The sequence below is a fragment of the Manis javanica genome, chromosome 1, assembly GCF_040802235.1.
Source record: "Manis javanica isolate MJ-LG chromosome 1, MJ_LKY, whole genome shotgun sequence".
In the NCBI taxonomy this organism is placed as follows: domain Eukaryota; kingdom Metazoa; phylum Chordata; class Mammalia; order Pholidota; family Manidae; genus Manis; species Manis javanica.
In genome coordinates, this window is record NC_133156.1 from 121,839,874 (window position 1) to 121,859,719 (window position 19,846).

General features: G+C 35.5%; 1 protein-coding gene across 3 annotated transcripts in view; it reads right to left on the reverse strand.

Annotated features, from left to right (window-relative positions):
- NIPBL (NIPBL cohesin loading factor) overlaps positions 1-19,846 on the reverse strand; it is a 224,343-nt gene that overhangs the window by 51,631 nt on the left and 152,866 nt on the right. For all 3 annotated transcript variants that reach the window (XM_037002284.2, XM_037002267.2, XM_037002279.2), the window contains 5 exons: positions 7,499-7,681; positions 2,881-3,078; positions 2,565-2,636; positions 2,390-2,479; positions 682-785 (listed from right to left, as the gene is read on the reverse strand). In XM_037002284.2, coding sequence (XP_036858179.2) covers positions 682-785; positions 2,390-2,479; positions 2,565-2,636; positions 2,881-3,078; positions 7,499-7,681 — 647 coding nt within the window. The remainder of the gene's footprint in view (positions 1-681; positions 786-2,389; positions 2,480-2,564; positions 2,637-2,880; positions 3,079-7,498; positions 7,682-19,846) is intronic.

The following is a 19,846-nucleotide window of genomic DNA, read 5'->3' on the forward strand; positions in this document are numbered from 1 at the left end:
CTCTGCATTACAGACTAGGAAACTTAAGTCTTCGAGTAGATAACTGTGAAGAGGGAGCCTGGTTAGAAGAGGAAGAGAGAGAATTTGTCTTAAACTTGTATTTGCATAGCAATCATGAAGTAGCTTAGTGGGTGAATGATGGCTCATAAAAATTGTGGTAAATCATCCTTTGATGCTGTCACTATTGTTTGAAGTTATGATCAATGAAAAAATATTCTGCAATTCCATTAGTGAAATGAGATTACTTAGCAATAGAAAACTCATAAGAAATCTAACTCACAAAAGTTATTACAAACCCTATAGTGTGAGGCTATGTACTTATTAACAATGTGTTAAAACTATAACTTTACACTTTCACCATTGCAAATGACTGAAACAAATGTTTAAGAAAATTTTAGTTTTATTTCTGCATTTAAATAATCTAAATATTTGAAATTAGTGAAAAAATCGAGGCCCATGCCTCTTTCAATGCAATAGCATGGTTTTCTTTGGAATAATTTGCAGAATATTTCTTTGATTCAAGGTTTTTTGTTAAAGAAATAGTTCAGTTAGATTCTCATATAAAGCAACCATGAATTGTCTTTTCATTATTACTTAAGGTAAACTTTGTAATTTACCTGAAAAACTAACTTCAAACATTAGATATTATGTAAATTTATAAATTTTACTTTAGTGGGATACCTTATCCATTATGCCCATTGCTTTAATTTTAGCAGATTCACTGCCGAGTTCATTGAGCTGATGCTTTCCTAAGAGTAGTTCCTGAGGAATTTCATCATCATCACCTGAAAAACCAAACCAAGTCAATAAAGTTTAGATAAAAGAAATAGTTTAATTTTTCAATAAAATTTCTGGACACACAAAGAGATACAAACTAAACAAATAACCTAACAGGCCTCTGTAAACCTCAAGCAAACCCTGAAAGACAGGGATTAAAATTATGAGTTCTGACTAAAATGGGAAGAGTAGATAGATAAGTTATCTTTACACTTTCAATACACTGTTGACCTTTCTCAATCAAACTCTCTACCCCAGGAGGCTGACCTGTATGGACTACATCAAGAGTCTCCCATGCCCTCTGGCTTCTGTTTGGGTTCAGCTAGTGAGGTGCCCTGTCAGAAGATCAAAGAGAAGGAAAGTGAGGTCAGGGTATTTACACCCCTGACTCCTTCCTTGTAAGGTTCCCTCAGGCTGCTTATGTCCTCTGACTTAAAGTTCTTGCTTTTTTCAAGGCAGCCTACAGTACAACTTTTTTTCCCCCTACTGAATGAGTTCTGGTGACTTCTGTTCTCCATGTTTTTTTAAAGGGATGGTAACAGTTTCATGGCTGTTAACCCTGGGTTCTGGTCCCCACCTTTGTAATTGGTCCCTCTGTAAACAACAACTCAAATCATCCCAATTTGAGAGTGCCATCTATCTTCTGGTCAGGATCCTAAATGACTTGGAAGACAGTTTCTCAATACAGAATTGAAAAGTTTTAGAAATGATGAAACTCTTATTCCAATGGGGAAATGCATTAATGACACTTAAGTAACTCTCACAAAACAAAGACTTTTAAAATAAAGAGTAATACAGCTTTAAAGGCATTTTCAAGTAGATGGCTAATATCAGAGTTATTGTGTAGTACAAGGTTTTTGTATAAATTAGGTACTAGTATTTGAACTAGTGAAGTTATCAGCACCAAATTGTTAACAGGAGCTCTAAATACTTTTAGCAGTATTTTTATAGACCTAAACATCTTTATATTTATAGAAATGATCTTTGTATTATAAAATACATAAAATTAATCCTATATTTAAATTAATCCTAAAAATGTATTTAATATATAAAAGTTTATATTTTATATAAATATAAAATTACATATAAATAATATATAAATATTTAATATATAATGTTATGTACTAAATTAATCCTATTGTATTCCAATTAGTTTACTATTTTATTTTTCCGTATTAGATTCTGTACTACTTAAAGCCAGCTATTTATCTTTGCATCTCTAGCACTTAACATTCTACTGATAAGAAGTGTTCAGTAAATACTGGCTAGTAGAATAAATGAACAAATGGGTTCCTATTTCTGCATCTTTGCTCATATGAGTACCTTCCTTATCAAGTGTCACCTACACAGAGTTCCTTTTTACTCTAGCCTACTGTGGAAGCTGCACTCTCAGGATTCTTAAGATAATATCAATACTTAACTAACACAATACTTGATTTTTATACTGGTTTTCAGTTTCTGGGTAATTCAGACTAGACTTGATTCCACAACTAGATTTCAAGTTTCTTAAGAGCACAGACTATGCCTCTGTATCAATTAGATTAAATGGCAAAAAGCCAGACACATAAATAAATAAAATATTTAAAGTAAATATATTTTAAAATAATTTTACCAAATGCAGTAAAATCCATGTCTTCTAAATTATCCAAAATATTCTCTACTGAGGCTGTGAATCTTTTAAAAGTTGAAGAATCCATCATTTCTGTAAGAGAGAAAAAAAAAACATCCACAATCCAAGTAGACAACTGAACTTGAAGACTATGAATATAGACAAACTAATGAGTTACCTTCAGGTGTTAGTTTTGGTTCATAAGCTTTCCTCTTCTTCTGTTTCTCTTTTTTCTTCATTTTTCTAGCGACTAAAATGAACAGAAAGAAAAACTGAAATGCAGGAATGACAACTTAAAATACTACTTTTGTTTTAGTTTCTTTCTGAACATTAATTAAATAAGCAATAATCACTACCAATCCAAACATATACTTCTGTCTTGATTAATAATAGGATTGTTAATTAACTCATAAAAAGGTATCAAATATTTTTCAAAGTAAAGCCCTAAATTTAAATTGGCTTATATAAGAAATCCGTTGACACTGATAAATTACCCTCACTAAGGCTGGGAGGAGGAGAATAATCTTCCATGTCAGAATCTGATGGACTTCGGTTCCGATAACGACCACCACCTGAACTCCTTCTTCCTTCATGAGAGTGGCCACTTCTCCTATGATCCCCAGAGCTTCTTCTGTCACGCTCTTCATATTCCCAAGCTTTATCATCATCTTTTTTATGTCGTTTCCTAGAGGCTAGAAGCAAATCCCCATGACAAATAATTTACCTCATTTAAAAAGACTATTAAAACTTGTATTTTACAAATAAACCACCTGGGGAAAAAATCTCCATTGTGTGGGTCTAGGAAATTCTAAGTCATTCTGTTTAACCAGATATACAAATTATGGCATAGAAATGATATCACTTATTCTAGCATTACCTATTTATTTAAAGATCAAACATGAACTCAGTTTGCTTATAAATATAGATAGGAGTGTTCTGGGAATTAAACCATGATACTCATTTTCAAAGAAAGATATTCAGTGTCCGTAAAGATAATATCTAACTTGCAAGATTAATTAACACATGTAAAACAATCTTCATCTAGGATTTGGAAGAAAAACAGAAACACTTTAAAGCATTTGGCTTACTGATGAGGAGCAGGGTTTTCAGGAAAAGTAAACTTTTGAGAAAGTGTTACAGAGTATGGGTACCAACCATGTATACCATCAATTAACAATTAAGTTGACAATTTAGCTATAAATTCAACAGGCTCTGATAACCTTACATCACAAAACTACAAAGAAAAGAATCAACCTATATAGTTGAATAAACCTGTATAGTTGTAAATACTCATATACTGAAATCAGTTCTCCAACAATATGCTTGCTTAAACCCAAGGAGAAAAGCTTTTAAGTTTACGCATGCTACATAAGCATATGTATTGTTACCTTCAGTCCTTTCCCCATCCTTCCAGAGGTCTAAGCATTCTGCTAAAATCACCAGTATTGACAGGAGCCTTTAGGCAGAACTGGCAAACAGATTTCATCTGACACATCAACTCTGATCAACTGGTGATAGCTGCCTAGAGCTTTATGTTGGGAATAATTCTGAGCCCTGAGAACGCATCATATTCTGGCAAGGAAGCCTGATTATAAATATCTGTCCAGTTAAGAGCTGGAGGATAGTCAAGTGACAAATATTTACCATACCTGCTCTAGGGTGTAGCATCACCAAGTTAAAACCACGATAGAGAACTGGCCCTTCATCTTGGGACCATACAGCAATTGATGTAGTAACCACTTGTTGCTAACAATGAAATTACTTTATAATCTTTTGATCTAAATGTGACTCCCTTGCTTTCTTGTGATTGGCATCTATTCTGAAACCCTAACCATAATCAATACCCAAATACTTAAGATAAAACTCTTGCTTGAGTCCCCTATCTGGCTTAGATTTAAGGATGCCAACCTTGGCCCATGAATTCATGTTTGTGCCAGTGTCTGTATGTGGACAACTGACATATATACCCTACCTAATCCTAACCTTACATGCTGCCCTAGCTACTCCTATTCAATAACCTAGTTTGGTTTTTCGTTTTAGACTGCTCTGTCCAAACCACTGACAGCATGGCAAAAAACAATAATTTTGTTTCCTCTTTTTTGTAATCATAGGTTTGGCATAGAAACACAGTTCATAAAAAAGGACAAATATAAATGGATATATTTAAATCTTGAATCATTTTCTTCATAATTGGGCATAAATTTGACTTTGAAATATATAAGGAAGAAGTAGGATTTTTCTCCATTGACTCTAGTATGTCTAGGATATTCTCTCAGTAGAGGGGCTATGTCAGATACTAATATAAGTAGGTATGTGTGTTCGTATGTGTATGCATCAGAAAACAGGTCACTCATGTACAGCATCCACTAAATTTTTTTTCAGCAAGCACTGAAATACCTATCAAATATGAGGAATGATAACAAGCAAGCTTTTCAGAAAGTAGTATTTTTATGACCTCAAATATGGCCTACTTACTCTTTTTAATTTTTAGTTTCATAAGAAATCCATTTCAAGCACTCAATTCTGAGCAGAAAACACTCAATCTTTTGGTTGTTAGCAAGTACATACAATATATGCTGTATTGGTGATAATTTTTATAGGCCTTGGAAATTTTTGTTTCACTTTCATTAAACTTTAGGCAATCTGGATAAAAACTGATGGCAATTTAGGGAGGAAGAAAACCCAACAGTTTCACTGTGTGTTGCAAAAAGGCTATTAAATTCCTAATTTATCATGACTAGCTTGTTCTTTCTCTATTTCTCTAATTACTCTGGAACAAGTAGGGGAGGTGAATAGAGAGGTATATAAAATAGACCTCGGTTATTTCCTATACTCCCTTTCCAAATTTTACCTGTATTTCTCTTTACTTCTTATACCTCACTCCCTCCTTCCCCAGCAACCAACCCAGTGACCTTATATTTGTGCTATGGCTATCCAAATTGTAGTTGAACTTTCAAAGGTGCTCAGAAATCCTTCCCCCTATCTTTCAGCAGACTATTTCCTTAGTTTTAGATTTTTAGAAAACCAATTGATTAAGCTGCAATAAAATCTTAAGTTTCAAAAAGTATCAAAGCAGCACAATGTTTGCTACTTATGTTCTCATAATACTTTTACATTTTGTATTGTACTCTATTTTCACTACATTGCTTTCGTTGTGGTATAATGGCCATTTGGCTATGTTAACTACCAACTGGAATTTCTTCACCACTCAAATCAGTGGCCCCAGAAATCGACTTTTCCAGTTACTTGCATAGAAATAAAACAAGAGAAACAGGAAGCTACCGTGAGGTCTCCTGAAAAATCCAGAGAAACTTCCCTTTTTCCCAGTAGAGGTTGATGATCAGATTTGCTAACTAATGCTGGCTTTCAATATACTTGGGTATATAATGGGATCCATGGTTTTAATACGAAACTATGTGCTCCCATTAGACGAGACAATAGCTCTCATAATAGAAAGCAAGGAAAAGAATAATGGCTGGACTGAGGACAAACATAAGGCATGTGTGGCTCTCTCCCATTTTATAGTTGGTGGGCATTTATGATAATGCTATCTTTCTACTTAACTGTGAGGTAACTTCAAAATTCTCATAAGCTTAGCAATGAAGGTAGCTGCCAGTCTCAATTAAATGGAGTTGAAGTGTCATTTGATATCAATCCACCATTAAAAAATTCCTCTTTCTTGCTATTCTCTTTAGAAATGGGTGATGTATTGGTGGCAAGGAGGGAGAGTGAAGAGGCATGTACATAGAGGGGAGTGAGTTTCTGGACCACCAGATCTCCTTTCTTTCCCTTTCCAAAGCACATGTTCTCAGATGACCAAAATGTTTGATTATAATAAAAAGTATTAACTTTATCCATTGAAATATACTACATGTAAATACATCCCATGATAATACAGATTATAACAATTATACATATAATTAAATGTCAGGTTAACTTCACTTTATATTTTATTTCAATTTTAAAACTGTTCAGATTTGTTCAGTATTCATAGTCTACTGCTCATAGCTCAAGAGCTCACAATTTTGAGAAGACGAGAGTAAATGAACATTGATTAAAAACTTTAGAGTGGGTGAAGGGCTTCCATCAGCAACACACATTAAAATGGCAGCATGCATCTGTCCTTCCTGCCCTTGCTTGTCACACCTCAATCTATGGACACTAGGTGGAAAAGGTAGAACACACTGGTAGTCTTCCCACTTCTTTTGGTCATAATGACTAAGTCAGTTGGCACACAAGTGAAGATCTCCCATAGTCTGTTTCCACTGAATGCCGTTTAAGTCAAACAAGGTTGCTGACCCCTCTTGGCTAGGCTCAATTCTCTTGCTCCAGAAGAAGGAAGATAGGGATAAAAGAGAAGAACTTTTTCAGTGGACCAGTAGGAAGACAGGCGAGGTATAGCAAGTCTAGTGCAAAGACAGGTGATCACAGTGTTGTAGAGAGGTAGCTGTGTAGTGAAGAAGCCAGCTCTGGAAAACAGTGAAACAAGGGAGGAATTCCAGGACACAGCTGGGCAAAAAGGAGAAGCCACGTCCAAACCACACAGATAATTGGCAATGTGGCTAATCCATTCATAATTTAGTGATAGTATGGTTTTAAATATTTCTTCACCTGGTTATCTCTTACATGTGTCCTTCAAGACTCAACTCAAGTGTCACCTCTTCCAGTAAGCATTCCCTGAACCCCCAGTATGATTTTGAAGTCAATCCAATGTGCTCCCACAGCACCCTGGATTTACAATATCATTGTACTTTTTTCACTGTACAGCAATTGTTTACATATTTCCCCCATTAGATTAAAGGCTCTTTGAAGACAGGGGCCACATCTTCTTTTTATTTTTATTCTCAGTCCCTAGCATACAGTAGGAGCTTAGTGTTTGCTATATGCATAAAGACATATACCTGTGTTATTTGACATAGCTTATTGAAAATTTTTTTTCTTGGTGCCAACTGATCCCATCTTTCACACATTTTTTTAAGTATAAAGAAAATAATTTGCTATACTATGTTATTAAGATCATTGTACTCTTGCTAGCCCAAAAAATTTATCAATGAGACAAATACATCAATGCATTTTAATTCTAAAGTAATAATAAAGTTAAGTGATACTTACATTCAAAAGCTTCATCGCTATCATTATCTTCATCTGAACTGATTTCAGCATATTTTGGCTTCTCATTAACTGTGCTACGCTTGCGCTTATTCATTTTCACACGTTCACAAAGTGGCATGGTGGATTCAATTTCTGCCAGGAGTTCAGGGGGTAATTCTTTTAATACTGATTGATCTATGCTACCTATTAATGAAAGGTAAGAAAAACTATTTAAATCTGAAGATAAAAGGAAAATTTTAACTAAATTAGTACAGTGAAAATATTAGCATTTGTTTTCAAAGTCAACTTTGTATTTTAGTAAAACACATTCACATTTACAACAGTCTTAACTCCAACCTGATAATGCATTTCTTGTACATACATAATCACTTAACTTTTAAAATGATATTTATCACAATAGTAACAAAGTGTAGTTTTATCACCAATTTTTGATATAATGCCTTGATTTGTCTTCACTGACTAAAAACTTTCTGAAACCAGAGACCTACTGGCATTATCAAGTATATTTGTAGAAGGGGTATGGCTCACACTCTTAGTAACACCCAAATTCGTTTAATAGAGGTTTGGAGCATGTAATTTGAAGGTAATGCTATCCCTCAGTGCAAATGAGAGGAGTTGGACGATGATTATCACCTTTTCTTCTATAATCTTGGTGGTATAAAAAGGAATTTAAATGCTTTTACCTATCACTGTGTATTTGAGACACACTGTAATGTCTTTTAACATTATAATTTCTTCAAACACATAAACCAATATATACACTTAATTGAAGATGATAGAAAGATTAAAGGCAGGATAAACAGAACAAAAATATTTTAAAATACAAATTTTCATAACTGAAAATAGTATATTCAAGTCTGTTATGAAATAAGTTCATATTTTCCCATGAAAAAGTAAAGACAAGATAAAAATGTCAAAATAACATAAGCACTATTAACATGATACCACCTAATCCTACAAATATATATACAAACAACTATAAGAAGTGAATTCTTAATATCCTATTGCAAGCTTAAAAATGAAGTAGAAGTAGCAAAAGCTGTTTATTCAGGGTAATTTGTCATTAATGACTACTGAAGATGACAACTTACTTACCTATGTAAATCTTTGAGTGGAAATATAAAAATGATGTCTTACCTGTTAAATTTTTAGGATTTGGAAGCAAAGAGTGCTGAATAGTGGTTTATAGCAGGGAATATTAGTAACTATATCAACATTAACACTATAACATTCAAATGATAATAATGATTATGTACAATAAAAAATCATGAACAAAATGGGTACTGATTCAGGCAATTTCAAAGCCTCAAGAATATACAATTCAATACCAATAGAAGTATAAATTACTAATCTCAATGGAAGAAGAATCCCTTTTTATTCTCATGAAACTTTTATTCAACACCATGAAGGAGTTATTTCAGTAACTTTTAAGTCTTCCATCCTAAGAACATGCATAGCTTCAATTTTATCCATCAAAGATACAGTATTTGTGGCTGGTAATATTCCACTGACTCACCGCTAAGAATCCTGACACACTTAATTAAGTTTAACTTATCTGTATCATTTTCAAATCATGCAACATACCTTTGTACTGGCTTTCTTTAACTATATTTTAGAATACTAGTATTGGTAAAACTAATCAACTTTAGCTTTGGACTGTCAGTATCTTCAGCCTCAAGGTAAACACCATTTTTATCTTTTAAAAGTCCTTAATGGTTTGAACTCCTCTAATTAAATAAGTGGTTTTTTTGGATGAAAGGATTATGTCTTCTAGTATATGTCTTACTTCCTATGTGACCTATAATATTAAGTATGTATATATAGGTGGTCAATAAATACTTTCTGACTGTGTCTGTGGTTCACAATTTCTTGTGTTCACTTACAGATATATCTCTTGCATAGTTTCTGAACTGCTCTATTTTATAGGCAAGTGAGGATTTTTCCAATTTTTTAAAATGGAAATTTTTCTTTCTGTACTACTGGAAGCACTATAATCTTTAGATCTATAAATATGGATAACTCAGAGTATTTGGCCATTAGTCCATTATGAGATTTTAAAAAAAATTAACTGATTATGTTATGCTTAAATTCGCATTCACAATGACATACTGACTGGATACTAATATTCCAGAATTAAAATTATCCTTAAGATAAATATACAATAGATTATCAAGGGTTAAGACTTGTATTGGTACTTGCATTCTCTTTACAATGGTTTATCACATTTCCAGAGCAAAGACTCTACTTTCTTTTCTCTTAAAAAAAAATAAGCAAGTGCTCGCTTCAGCAGCACATATACTACAAGTGGAACAATACAGAGATTAGCGTGCCCCCTATAAAAAAACAAACAAACAGCAAAAAGACCTGTTCACATTGGCCACAGAAAACTTATGTTATATTTTTGATAAGGCAGGCATCAAAGTTTATTCATTGCAGTTTACTGTCTTTTATTTCCCAAATTATAAAGAATACTATTAGATTTAAAGTCCCTACTATTCTGCAGATCATTTTAAACTATATAACTCTTAAAGTTATAGCAACATAATTCAAAGACCAATGTTTCATTTCTTTTAGTTTTTCCAATGTTCCATTTCTGAAGATGAACCCAACTTAAAAAAAAAATTCAGCAACAGTTAATGTCTCTCAATGCACTGTTCTCAAAAAGTGAACTGTTTCATTCTCAATACAACTGTCTATTCTACAGGTTCATGAATTTACCGAATTACCCATATCTTTTCATTTTTATAACACACATTATAAGCTGACTCAGCACAGTCTCTCTTGATTATAAAGGGTAAGAAATAAAATGCTTAACTTTCCTATACTCACACTCAGGATCTTTATTACCAAGGATTGAATAACTGCCTCAGTTTCACTGAAATGAGTAAATGTCAAATACTTCAAATGATCCCTATGACATATTTGGTTAGATTTTTTTCCCAGAATAAAGAAATAATCCTTTAAATGCAAACTTAATGTGTCACTGGTTCTTAACACAGTGATGATTTTTGAGACGGTTGTTTTCCGAGGCTTTTGTTCTTAAGAACTTCACATTTCTAGTACTTTATGATTATCTCTCATTTCTCCATCCAAACTACTTTAATCTTTAAATCAGGTATCAGAATTACCATAAAACTTTAAGTTACTAGCTTGAGGGATAATGCCATTTAATCACAATTTTGTGAGGTACCACACTTCTTACAGCTTCTGTAGATACATGTTCTATTAGAAATAGTGCACCTCTGTTTTCTTCTCTAATAAGGCTAAAGAATACCTTCTAGATGTGTAACATTGTGTCAATATGGATTTCTAGTACTAAGCACTCATACTAGCACATTTACAAGATTATCAAGTTCCAAAGAAATGCTGATTTGAAACTAACATTGTATTTTGTTTTTTTTTTAATAGGGAGAACAACCCTGAGATTAAAATAAACCACCTAAATCAATGAGCTCTTTCAGACTAAAGTGTTAGGCAATGGAAACAAGTTATGATCAGAAACAAATTAAGAAACTCACATAAACCTCCAAATTATTTAAGTAATAAAAAAAAAAATTTCGGGCAAACAATATAGTTCAGTGACAATTCTTCCAAAAAATAATCCACCCATATTACAGGGAAGTAGTACCAAATAAAATGCATGTATTATCAAATTAACTCCAAATAGGGGAAAAAAAAAATTCAGTAGTGCAGATTGCCAATCTGCCCTTATTGTGATCCTAAATGAGTTAATATGGTTGAAGATAGATATTTCTTTACGCAAACGATTTCTAAATGCCAGTCAACTTCTTTATTTGAACCACATAGGACGTGCATCCAAGGAGTATGAACTGCAGATGACACAGGCCTGAAAAAATGGTAACATTTGGGAGGCTAAAACAAAAGAATGTAACATTAAGAGAAATTGAAAAAAAAGCATGGGGTTCAACTGAGACCCAGGACAATGAATGCTCCTTCCACAGGGAACCCCCAGTTACCTATTCTAGTGGCAGAACTAGGGCAAATGAAGAAGACAGCATTCTAGGGACCAAAATCTGCAGTGAATGTAGGGACATGGAAGATTGCTGAATAAAAGTTCTGAGGTCACAAAATAACGACCTTAGAGAAAGAATTTTGACATTTACCAATTATTTGGAAGGAACAACAGCAAACTGGGCGAAAGATACCACTTTTTGGAACTAAGGCTCCTTAGTTGAGTGAAAATGAGTAAAATTCACAGCCTCGACAGGAGATGTTAATTATCATTAGGATATTAAGAAGGAAGGGATCTGTTTATAACTGAGGAGGAGGTCTAAATTTGAAGGGAGAAAGAAACCAGGTAGAACTAGAAGAAAAGGCTCAGGAAGTAAATAGAAGGGCCAGCTTTTTTGTAATGGTTTAGGATAAAAGGGAGTGATGAATAATGAGATAAAATGGAATAAAGTTGCCTTAATTCTGGTAAAAAGGGTGCGACCCCAGGCACTGGCTGGAGGCCTAATAATGTTTTAAAAAATGAAAACAAAAGATTGTGTAAATTAAAAAAGGGGGGGGAGGATTAAAGATGGCAGCGTGAGAGGATAGACAGAGGCTTCTTCGTAAAACCGTATACAATTAGAAAATATACTTGGTGCAACTAATCGGAGAGAGCAATAGGAAAATGGATGGCGCCAGACTGCATACACCTGGAGAAAAGAGCAGACCTCACCGAATGGGGTAATGTACCAGAGCTGTGGCTCGGCGGGACCCAAGCCCTTAACCCAACCCAGCTCACTAGCGGGAGGAAGAGAAATGGAGAAGGGAGGCAGTGGAAGTCTTGGGACAGCGGAATACCTAGCTTTGGAGATCTAAGCTGGGAGCAGAAACCTACACTTCATGTTGCTTTCATCATACTCTTCTGATTACGGGGTTGGAAAGCTGGGACAGGTGGAGATCCTGGGGAGACTGGGATTCTGGCCGCTTGTGAAAAGCAGGCATCCATACACGGCTGCTCTGAGACAAAAGCTTATATCTGTATGCTTGGCCCACTGATTCAGGCAGTGGAGACAGGCACAGCAGCCGGGAAGCGGGGAACAGCTCTTTCCTTCCCACGGGCACCAATACTGCTCCCCTGTGACCTCCAACATTGCTTCAGGGGCTGAGCAGCTCCAGAATAGAGCTTCTGGACATGAGGGCACCATATACAAATATGACATGTCAAAGGAACCTAGTCCAGAGTAAAATTATTAATACAATTCCTGAGAAAGATTAAAATGATATGGACCTCATAACTCTTCCAGAAAGGGAGTTGAAAATAAAAGTTATCAACATGCTAATAGAGGTACAGAAAGACATCCAAGGACTCAGGAATGAATTCAAGTTGGAGATCCAATCATTGAAGAGCACGATGGAGGGTATTAAAAGCAGGTAGGATATGGTGGAGGAGACGATAAATGAAATAGAAACTAGAGAAGAGGAATACAAAGAAGCTGAGGCACAGACAGAAAAAAGGATCTCGAGGAATGAAAGAATATTGAGAGAACTGTGTGACCAATGCAAACGGAACAATATTTGCATTATAGGGATAAAAGAAGAAGAAGACAGAAAGGGATAGAGAGTGTCTTTGAGGAGGTAGTTGCTGAAAACTTCCCCAATCTGGGAAGGCGACAGTCTCTCAGGCCATGGAGATACACAGATCTCCCAACGCAAGGGACCCAAGGAAGACAACACCAAGACATATAGTAATAAAATTGGCAAAGATCAAGGACAAGGACAGACTATTAAAAGCAGCCAGAGAGTGAAATAAGATCACAAACAAAGGAAAGCCCATCAGGCTAACATCAGACTTCTCAGCAGAAACCTTATAGGCCAGAAGGGAGTGGCATGATGTATTCACTGCAATGAAGCAGAGGGCCTGGAACCAAGATTACTTTATCCGGCAAGATTATCATTTAAATTTGAAGGAGGGATTAAATAATTTCCGGATAAGCAAAAGCTGAGAGAATTTAGCTCCCACAAACCATCTCTACAGTCTATTTTGGAGGGACTGCTATAGATGGAAGTGTTCCTAAGTTTGAATAGCTGTCACCAGAGGTAATAAAACCACAGTAAAGAAAGTACAACAGCTAATTACTAAGCAAATGAAAAATTAAATTAACTATCCCCAAAGTCAATCAAGGGATAGACAAAGAATACAGAATATGATACCTAATATATAAAGAAAGGAGGAGAAAGAAAAAGGAGGAGAAAAAGAAAAGAACCTTTAGATCATGTTTGTAACAGCATATTAAATGAGTTAAGTTCGACTCATAGATAGTAAGGAAATTAACCTTGAACCTTTGGTAACCATGAATCTAAAGACTGCAATGGTAATAAGTACATACCTATAGATAATCACCCTAAATGTAAATGGACTGAATGCACCAATCAAAAGACACAGAGTCACTGAATGGATAAAAAAACAAGACCCATCTATATGCTGCTTACAAGACACTTACCTCAAACCCAAAGACATGCACAGACTAAAAGTCAAGGGATGGAAAAAGACATTTCATGTCAACAACAGAGAGAAAAAGCAGGTGTTGCAGTACTAGTATCAGACAAAATAGACTTCAAAACAAAGAAAGTAACAAGAGATAAAGAAGGACATTACATAAAGGGCTTAGTCCAACAAGAGGATATAACCATTATAAATAAATCTGCACCCAACACAGGAGCACCAGCATATGTGAAACAAATACTAAGAGAATTAAAGGAGTAAATAGAATGCAATGCATTCATTTTAGGAGACTTCAAAACACCACTCACTCCAAAGGACAGATCCACCAGAAAGAAAATAAGTAAGGACACAGAGGCACTGAACAACACACTAGAATAGATGGACCTAATAGACATCTACAGAACTCTACATCCAAAAGCAACAGGATACACATTCTTCTCAAGTGCACATGGAACATGCCAGAATAGACCATATACTAGGCCACAAAAAGAGCCTCAGTAAATTCAAAAAGATTGAAATTCTACCAACCAACTTTTCAGACCACAAAGATATAAAACTAGAACTAAATTGTACAAAGAAAGCAAAAAGGCCCACAAACACATGGAGGCTTAACAACATGCTCCTAAATAATCAATGGATCAATGACCAAATTAAAATACAGATCAAGCAATATATGGACACAAATGACAACAACACAAAGCCCCAACTTCTGTGGGATGCAGTGAAAGCAGCCTTAAGAGGAAAGTATATAGCAATCCAGGCATATTTAAAAAAGGAAGAACAAACCCAAATGAATAGTCTAACGTCACAATTATTAAAATTGGAAAAAGAAGAACAAATGAGGCCTGAAGTCAACAGAAGGAGGGACATAATAAAGATGAGAGAATAAATAAATAAAATTGAGAAGAATAAAACAATAGAAAACATCAATGAAACCAAGAGCTGGTTCTTTGAGAAAATAAACAAAATAGATAAGCCTCTAGCCAGACTTATTAAGAGAAAAAGAGAATCAACATACATCAACAGAATCAGAAACAAGAAAGGAAACATCACGACGGACCCCACAGAAATACAAAGAATTATTAGAGACTACTATGAAAACCTATATGCTAACAAGCTGGAAAACCTAGAAGACATGGAAAACTTCCTAGAAAAATACAACCTTCCAAGACTGACCAAGGAAGAAACACAAAATCTAAACTAAGCAATTACCAGCAAAGAAATTGAAGCGGTAATCAAAAAACTATCCAAGAACAAAACCCCTGGGCCAGATGGATTTAGCTCGGAATTTTATCAGACATACAGAGAACATATAATACCCATTCTCCTTAAAGTTTTCCAAAAAATAGAAGAGGAGGGAACACTCCCAAACTCATTCTATGAAGCCAACATCACCCTAATACCAAAACCAGGCAAAGACCCCACCAAAAAAGAAAATTACAGACCAATATCCCTGATGAATGTAGATGCAAAAATACTCAACAAAATATTAGCAAACCAAATTCAAAAATACATCAAAAGGATCATACACCATGACCAAGTGGGATTCATCCCAGGGATGCAAGGATGGTACAACATTCGAAAATCCATAAACATATTCACCACATAAACAAAAGGAAGGACAAAAACCCCATGATCATATCCATAGATGATGAAAAAGCATTCGTCAAAATTCAACATCCATTTATGATAAAAACTCGCAAGAAAATGGGCACAGAGGGCAAGTACCTCAACATAATAAAGGCCATATATGATAAACCCACAGCCAACATCATACTGAACAGTGAGAAGCTGAAAGCATTTCCTCTGAGACTGGGAACAAGACAGGGATGCCCACTCTCCTCACTGTTATTCAACATAGTACTGGAGGTCCTAGCCATGGCAATTAGATACAACAAAGAAATACAAGGAATCCAAATTGGTAAAGAAGTTAAACTGTCACTTTGCAGATGACACGATATTGCACATAAAAAACCCTAAAGACTCCACTCCAAAACTACAAGAACTGATATCGAAATACACCAAAGTTGCAGGATACAAAATTAACACACAAAAATCTGTGGCTTTCCTATACACTAACAATAAACTAATAGAAAGAGAAACCAGGAAAACAGTTCCATTCACAATTGCACCAAAAAGAATAAAATACTTAGGAATAAACCTAACCAAGGAAGTGAAAGACCTATACCCTGAAAACTAAAAGACAGTCTTTACAGAAATTAAAGAGGACACTAGCAAAAGAAAAACTCATCCCATGCTCTTGGCTAGGAAGAATTATATCGTCAAAATGGCCATACTGCCCAAAGCAACATACAGATTTGATGCAATTCCTATCAAATTACCAATAGCATTCTTCAACGAACTGGAACAAATAGTTTAAAAATTCATATGGAAACACCAAAGACACTGAATAGCCAAAGCAATCCTGAGAAGGAAGAATAAAGTGGGCAGGATCTTGCTCCCCAACTTCAAGTTCTATTACAAAGCCACAGTAATCAAGACAATTTGGTACTGGCACAAGAATAGAGCCACACACCAGTGGAACAGAATAGAGACTCCAGACATTAACCCAAACATATGGTCAATTAATATATGTTAAAGGAGCCATGGACATACAATGGGGAAACAACAGTCTCTTCAACAGATGGTGCTGGCAGAACTGGACAGCTACATGTAAGAGAATGAAACTGGATCACTGTCTAACCCCATACACAAACATAAATTCAAAATGGATCAAAGACCTGAATGTAAGTCATGAAACCATAAAACTCTTAGAAAAAAACACAGGCAAAAATCTCTTGGACATAAACATGAGTGACTTCTTCATGGAACATGTATCTCCAGGCGAGGGCAACAAAAGCAAGAATGAACAAGTGGGACTGTATCAAGCTGAAAACCTTCTGTACAGCAAAGGACACCACCAATAGAACAGGAGGGCATCCTACCGTATGGGAGGATATATTTGTAAATGACAGATCAGATAAAAGGTTGACATCCAAAATATACAAAGAGGTCATGCACCTCAACAAACAAAAAGCAAATAATCCAATTAAAAAATGGGCAGTGGAGCTGAACAGACAGTTCTCCAAAGAAGAAATTCAGATGGCCAACGGACACATGAAAAGATGCTCCACATTGCTAGTCATCAGAGAAATGCAACTTAAAATCACAATGAGCTATCACCTCACACCAGTGGGGATTGCCACCATCCAAAAGACAAAGAACAAATGTTGGCGATGTTGTGGAGAAAGGGGAACCCTCCTACACTGCTGGTGAGAATGTAAATTAGTTCAACCATTGTGGAAAGCAGTATGGAGGTTCATCAAAAAGCTGGAAATAGAAATACCATTTGACCCAGAAATTGCACTTCTAGGAATTTACCCTCAGAATGCAGCAGCCCAGTTCGAAAAAGACAGATGCACCCCTATGTTTATCGCAGCACTATTTACAATAGCCAAGAAATGGAAGCAACATAAATGTCCATCGGTAGATGAATGGATAAAGAAGATCTGGTACATATACACAATGGAATATTATTCAGCCATAAGAAGAAAACAAATCCTACCATTTGCAACAACGTGGATGGAGCTAGAGGGTATTATGCTCAGTCAAATAAGCCAGTCGGAGAAAGACAAGTACCAAATGATTTCACTCATATGTGGAGTATAAGAACAAAGAAAAACTGAAGGAACACAACAGGAGCAGAATCACAGAACCCAAGAATGGACTAACAGTTGCCAAAGGGAAAGGGACTGGGGAGGATGGGTGGGAAGGGAGGGATAAGGGTGGGGAAAAAGAAAGGGGGCCTTACGATTAGCATGTATAATGTGCAGGGGGGGGGCATAGGGAGAGATGTGCAAAACAGAGAAGACAAGTAGTGATTCTACAGCAACTTAGTACGCTGATGGACAGTGACTGTAATGGGGTTTGTTGGGGGGACTTGGTGAAGGGGGGAGTCTAGTAAACATAATGTTCTTCATGTAATTGTAGATTAGTGATAACAAAATGAATTAAAAAAAGGGGAGGTGGAAGACTAGCAGTTTTTCATCTGTGGCTAGGGAGGTGTGGTCAGAGTCAAATCTGCAGTTATTCTCTTTCCTATGGTCTATGAAACTAACGCAAAGACTTATAATCACTATATGAAGAATGTTACAACCTAAGAACTGGCAAGTCACCTTTTCAGCCAGCAATTTCAAGTTGAAAGTTATGACCCACAAACAAACTGAAACTGGTTTTGTGTTTCTTGACTAGCAGTTGTTTTTCAAATGACAGAGAAAATGTAATGCCATTGTTATGTCTTAAGTAAGGGCAGCTATTGTTAACATGTGTTTGTATGCTTTAAGGATAACATACATTTTACTTATTTTAGGTCACAATAAAAAATTTTTGAAGTCTTTTAAGTTTTATTGTTGTCACCTCTTTCAAAATTGGAGTGTCAATTCAGATTGAAAAGGTCCTTCCACGTCAATCTAACCCAATGTGTAGGCTTAGCTTAGCCCAGTATTTCTTTAGCTACAGATTCAATAAAAGATAAATAATAATTTGAATAATTTACTCAAAATTAATCAAATCGATTTTACTCATTGTAAGCTGACAGAGTATTGAATACCTTGTATCAGGAAGCTCAGGGAGCCTAATTATTTACATCTATAATTCTGATACATAAGTTTTGCCAAGTTCACATTTTTGAAGCCCTTTTAACAATAAAACCTTGCATTCTTTTTTTTTAATTTTGGTATCATTAATCTACAATTACAGAAAGAACATTAAGTTTACTAGGTTCCCCCCTTCACCAAGTCCCCCCCCACATACCACTTCACAGTCACTGTCCATCAACATAGTAAGATGCTGTAAAATCACTATTTGTCTTCTCTGCGTTGCGCAGCCCTCCCTGTGCCCCCAACGCACTATACATGCTAATCGTAATGCCCCCATTTCTTTTTTCCTGACCTTATCCCTCCCTTCCCACCCATCCTTCCCAGTCCCTTTCCCTTTGGTAAGTGTTAGTCCATTCTTGGGTTCTCTGTTTCTGCTGCTGTTTTGTTCCTTCAGTTTTCTTTTGTTCTTATACTACACATATGAGTGAAATCATTTGGTACTTGTCTTTTCCCAACTGGCTTATTTCACTGAGCATAATACCTTATAGCTCCATCCATGTTGTTGCAAATGGTAGGATCTGCTTTTTTTCTTATAGCTGAGTAATACTCCATTGTGTATATGTAACACATCTTTATCCATTCATCTACTGATGGACATTTAGGTTGCTTCCATATCTTGGCTACTGTAAATAGTGCAGCGATAAACATAGGGGTGCATCTGTCTTTTTCAAACTGGAGTGCTGCATTCTTGGGGTAAATTCCTAGAAGTGGAGTTCCTGGGTCAAACGGTATTTCTATTTTGAGCATTTTGAGGAACCTCCATGTTGCTTTACACAATGCAGCAAAAGTTGCAGGATACAAAATTAACACACAGAAATCTGTGGCTTTCCTATACACTAACAATAAACTAATAGAAAGAGAAATCAGGAAGACAATTCCATTCACAATAGCATCAAAAAGAATAAAATACCTAGGAATAAACCTAACCAAGGAAGTGAAAGAACCTATAAGACCTATACCCTGAAAACTATAAGACACTCTTAAGAGAAATTAAAGAGGTCACTAACAAATGGAAACTCATCCCATGGTCCTGGCTAGGAAGAATTAATATCGTCAAAATGGCCATCCTGCCCAAAGCAATATACAGATTCGATGCAATCCCTATCAAACTACCCACAGCATTCTTCAATGAACCTTGCCTTATTCTTTTAATAATTTTTTACATAAATCTTTCTAAAAAGCAAGTAAAACCGTTTTTTTTTAACAAGAGAACTTTTTGACTGCTGATCATTATTA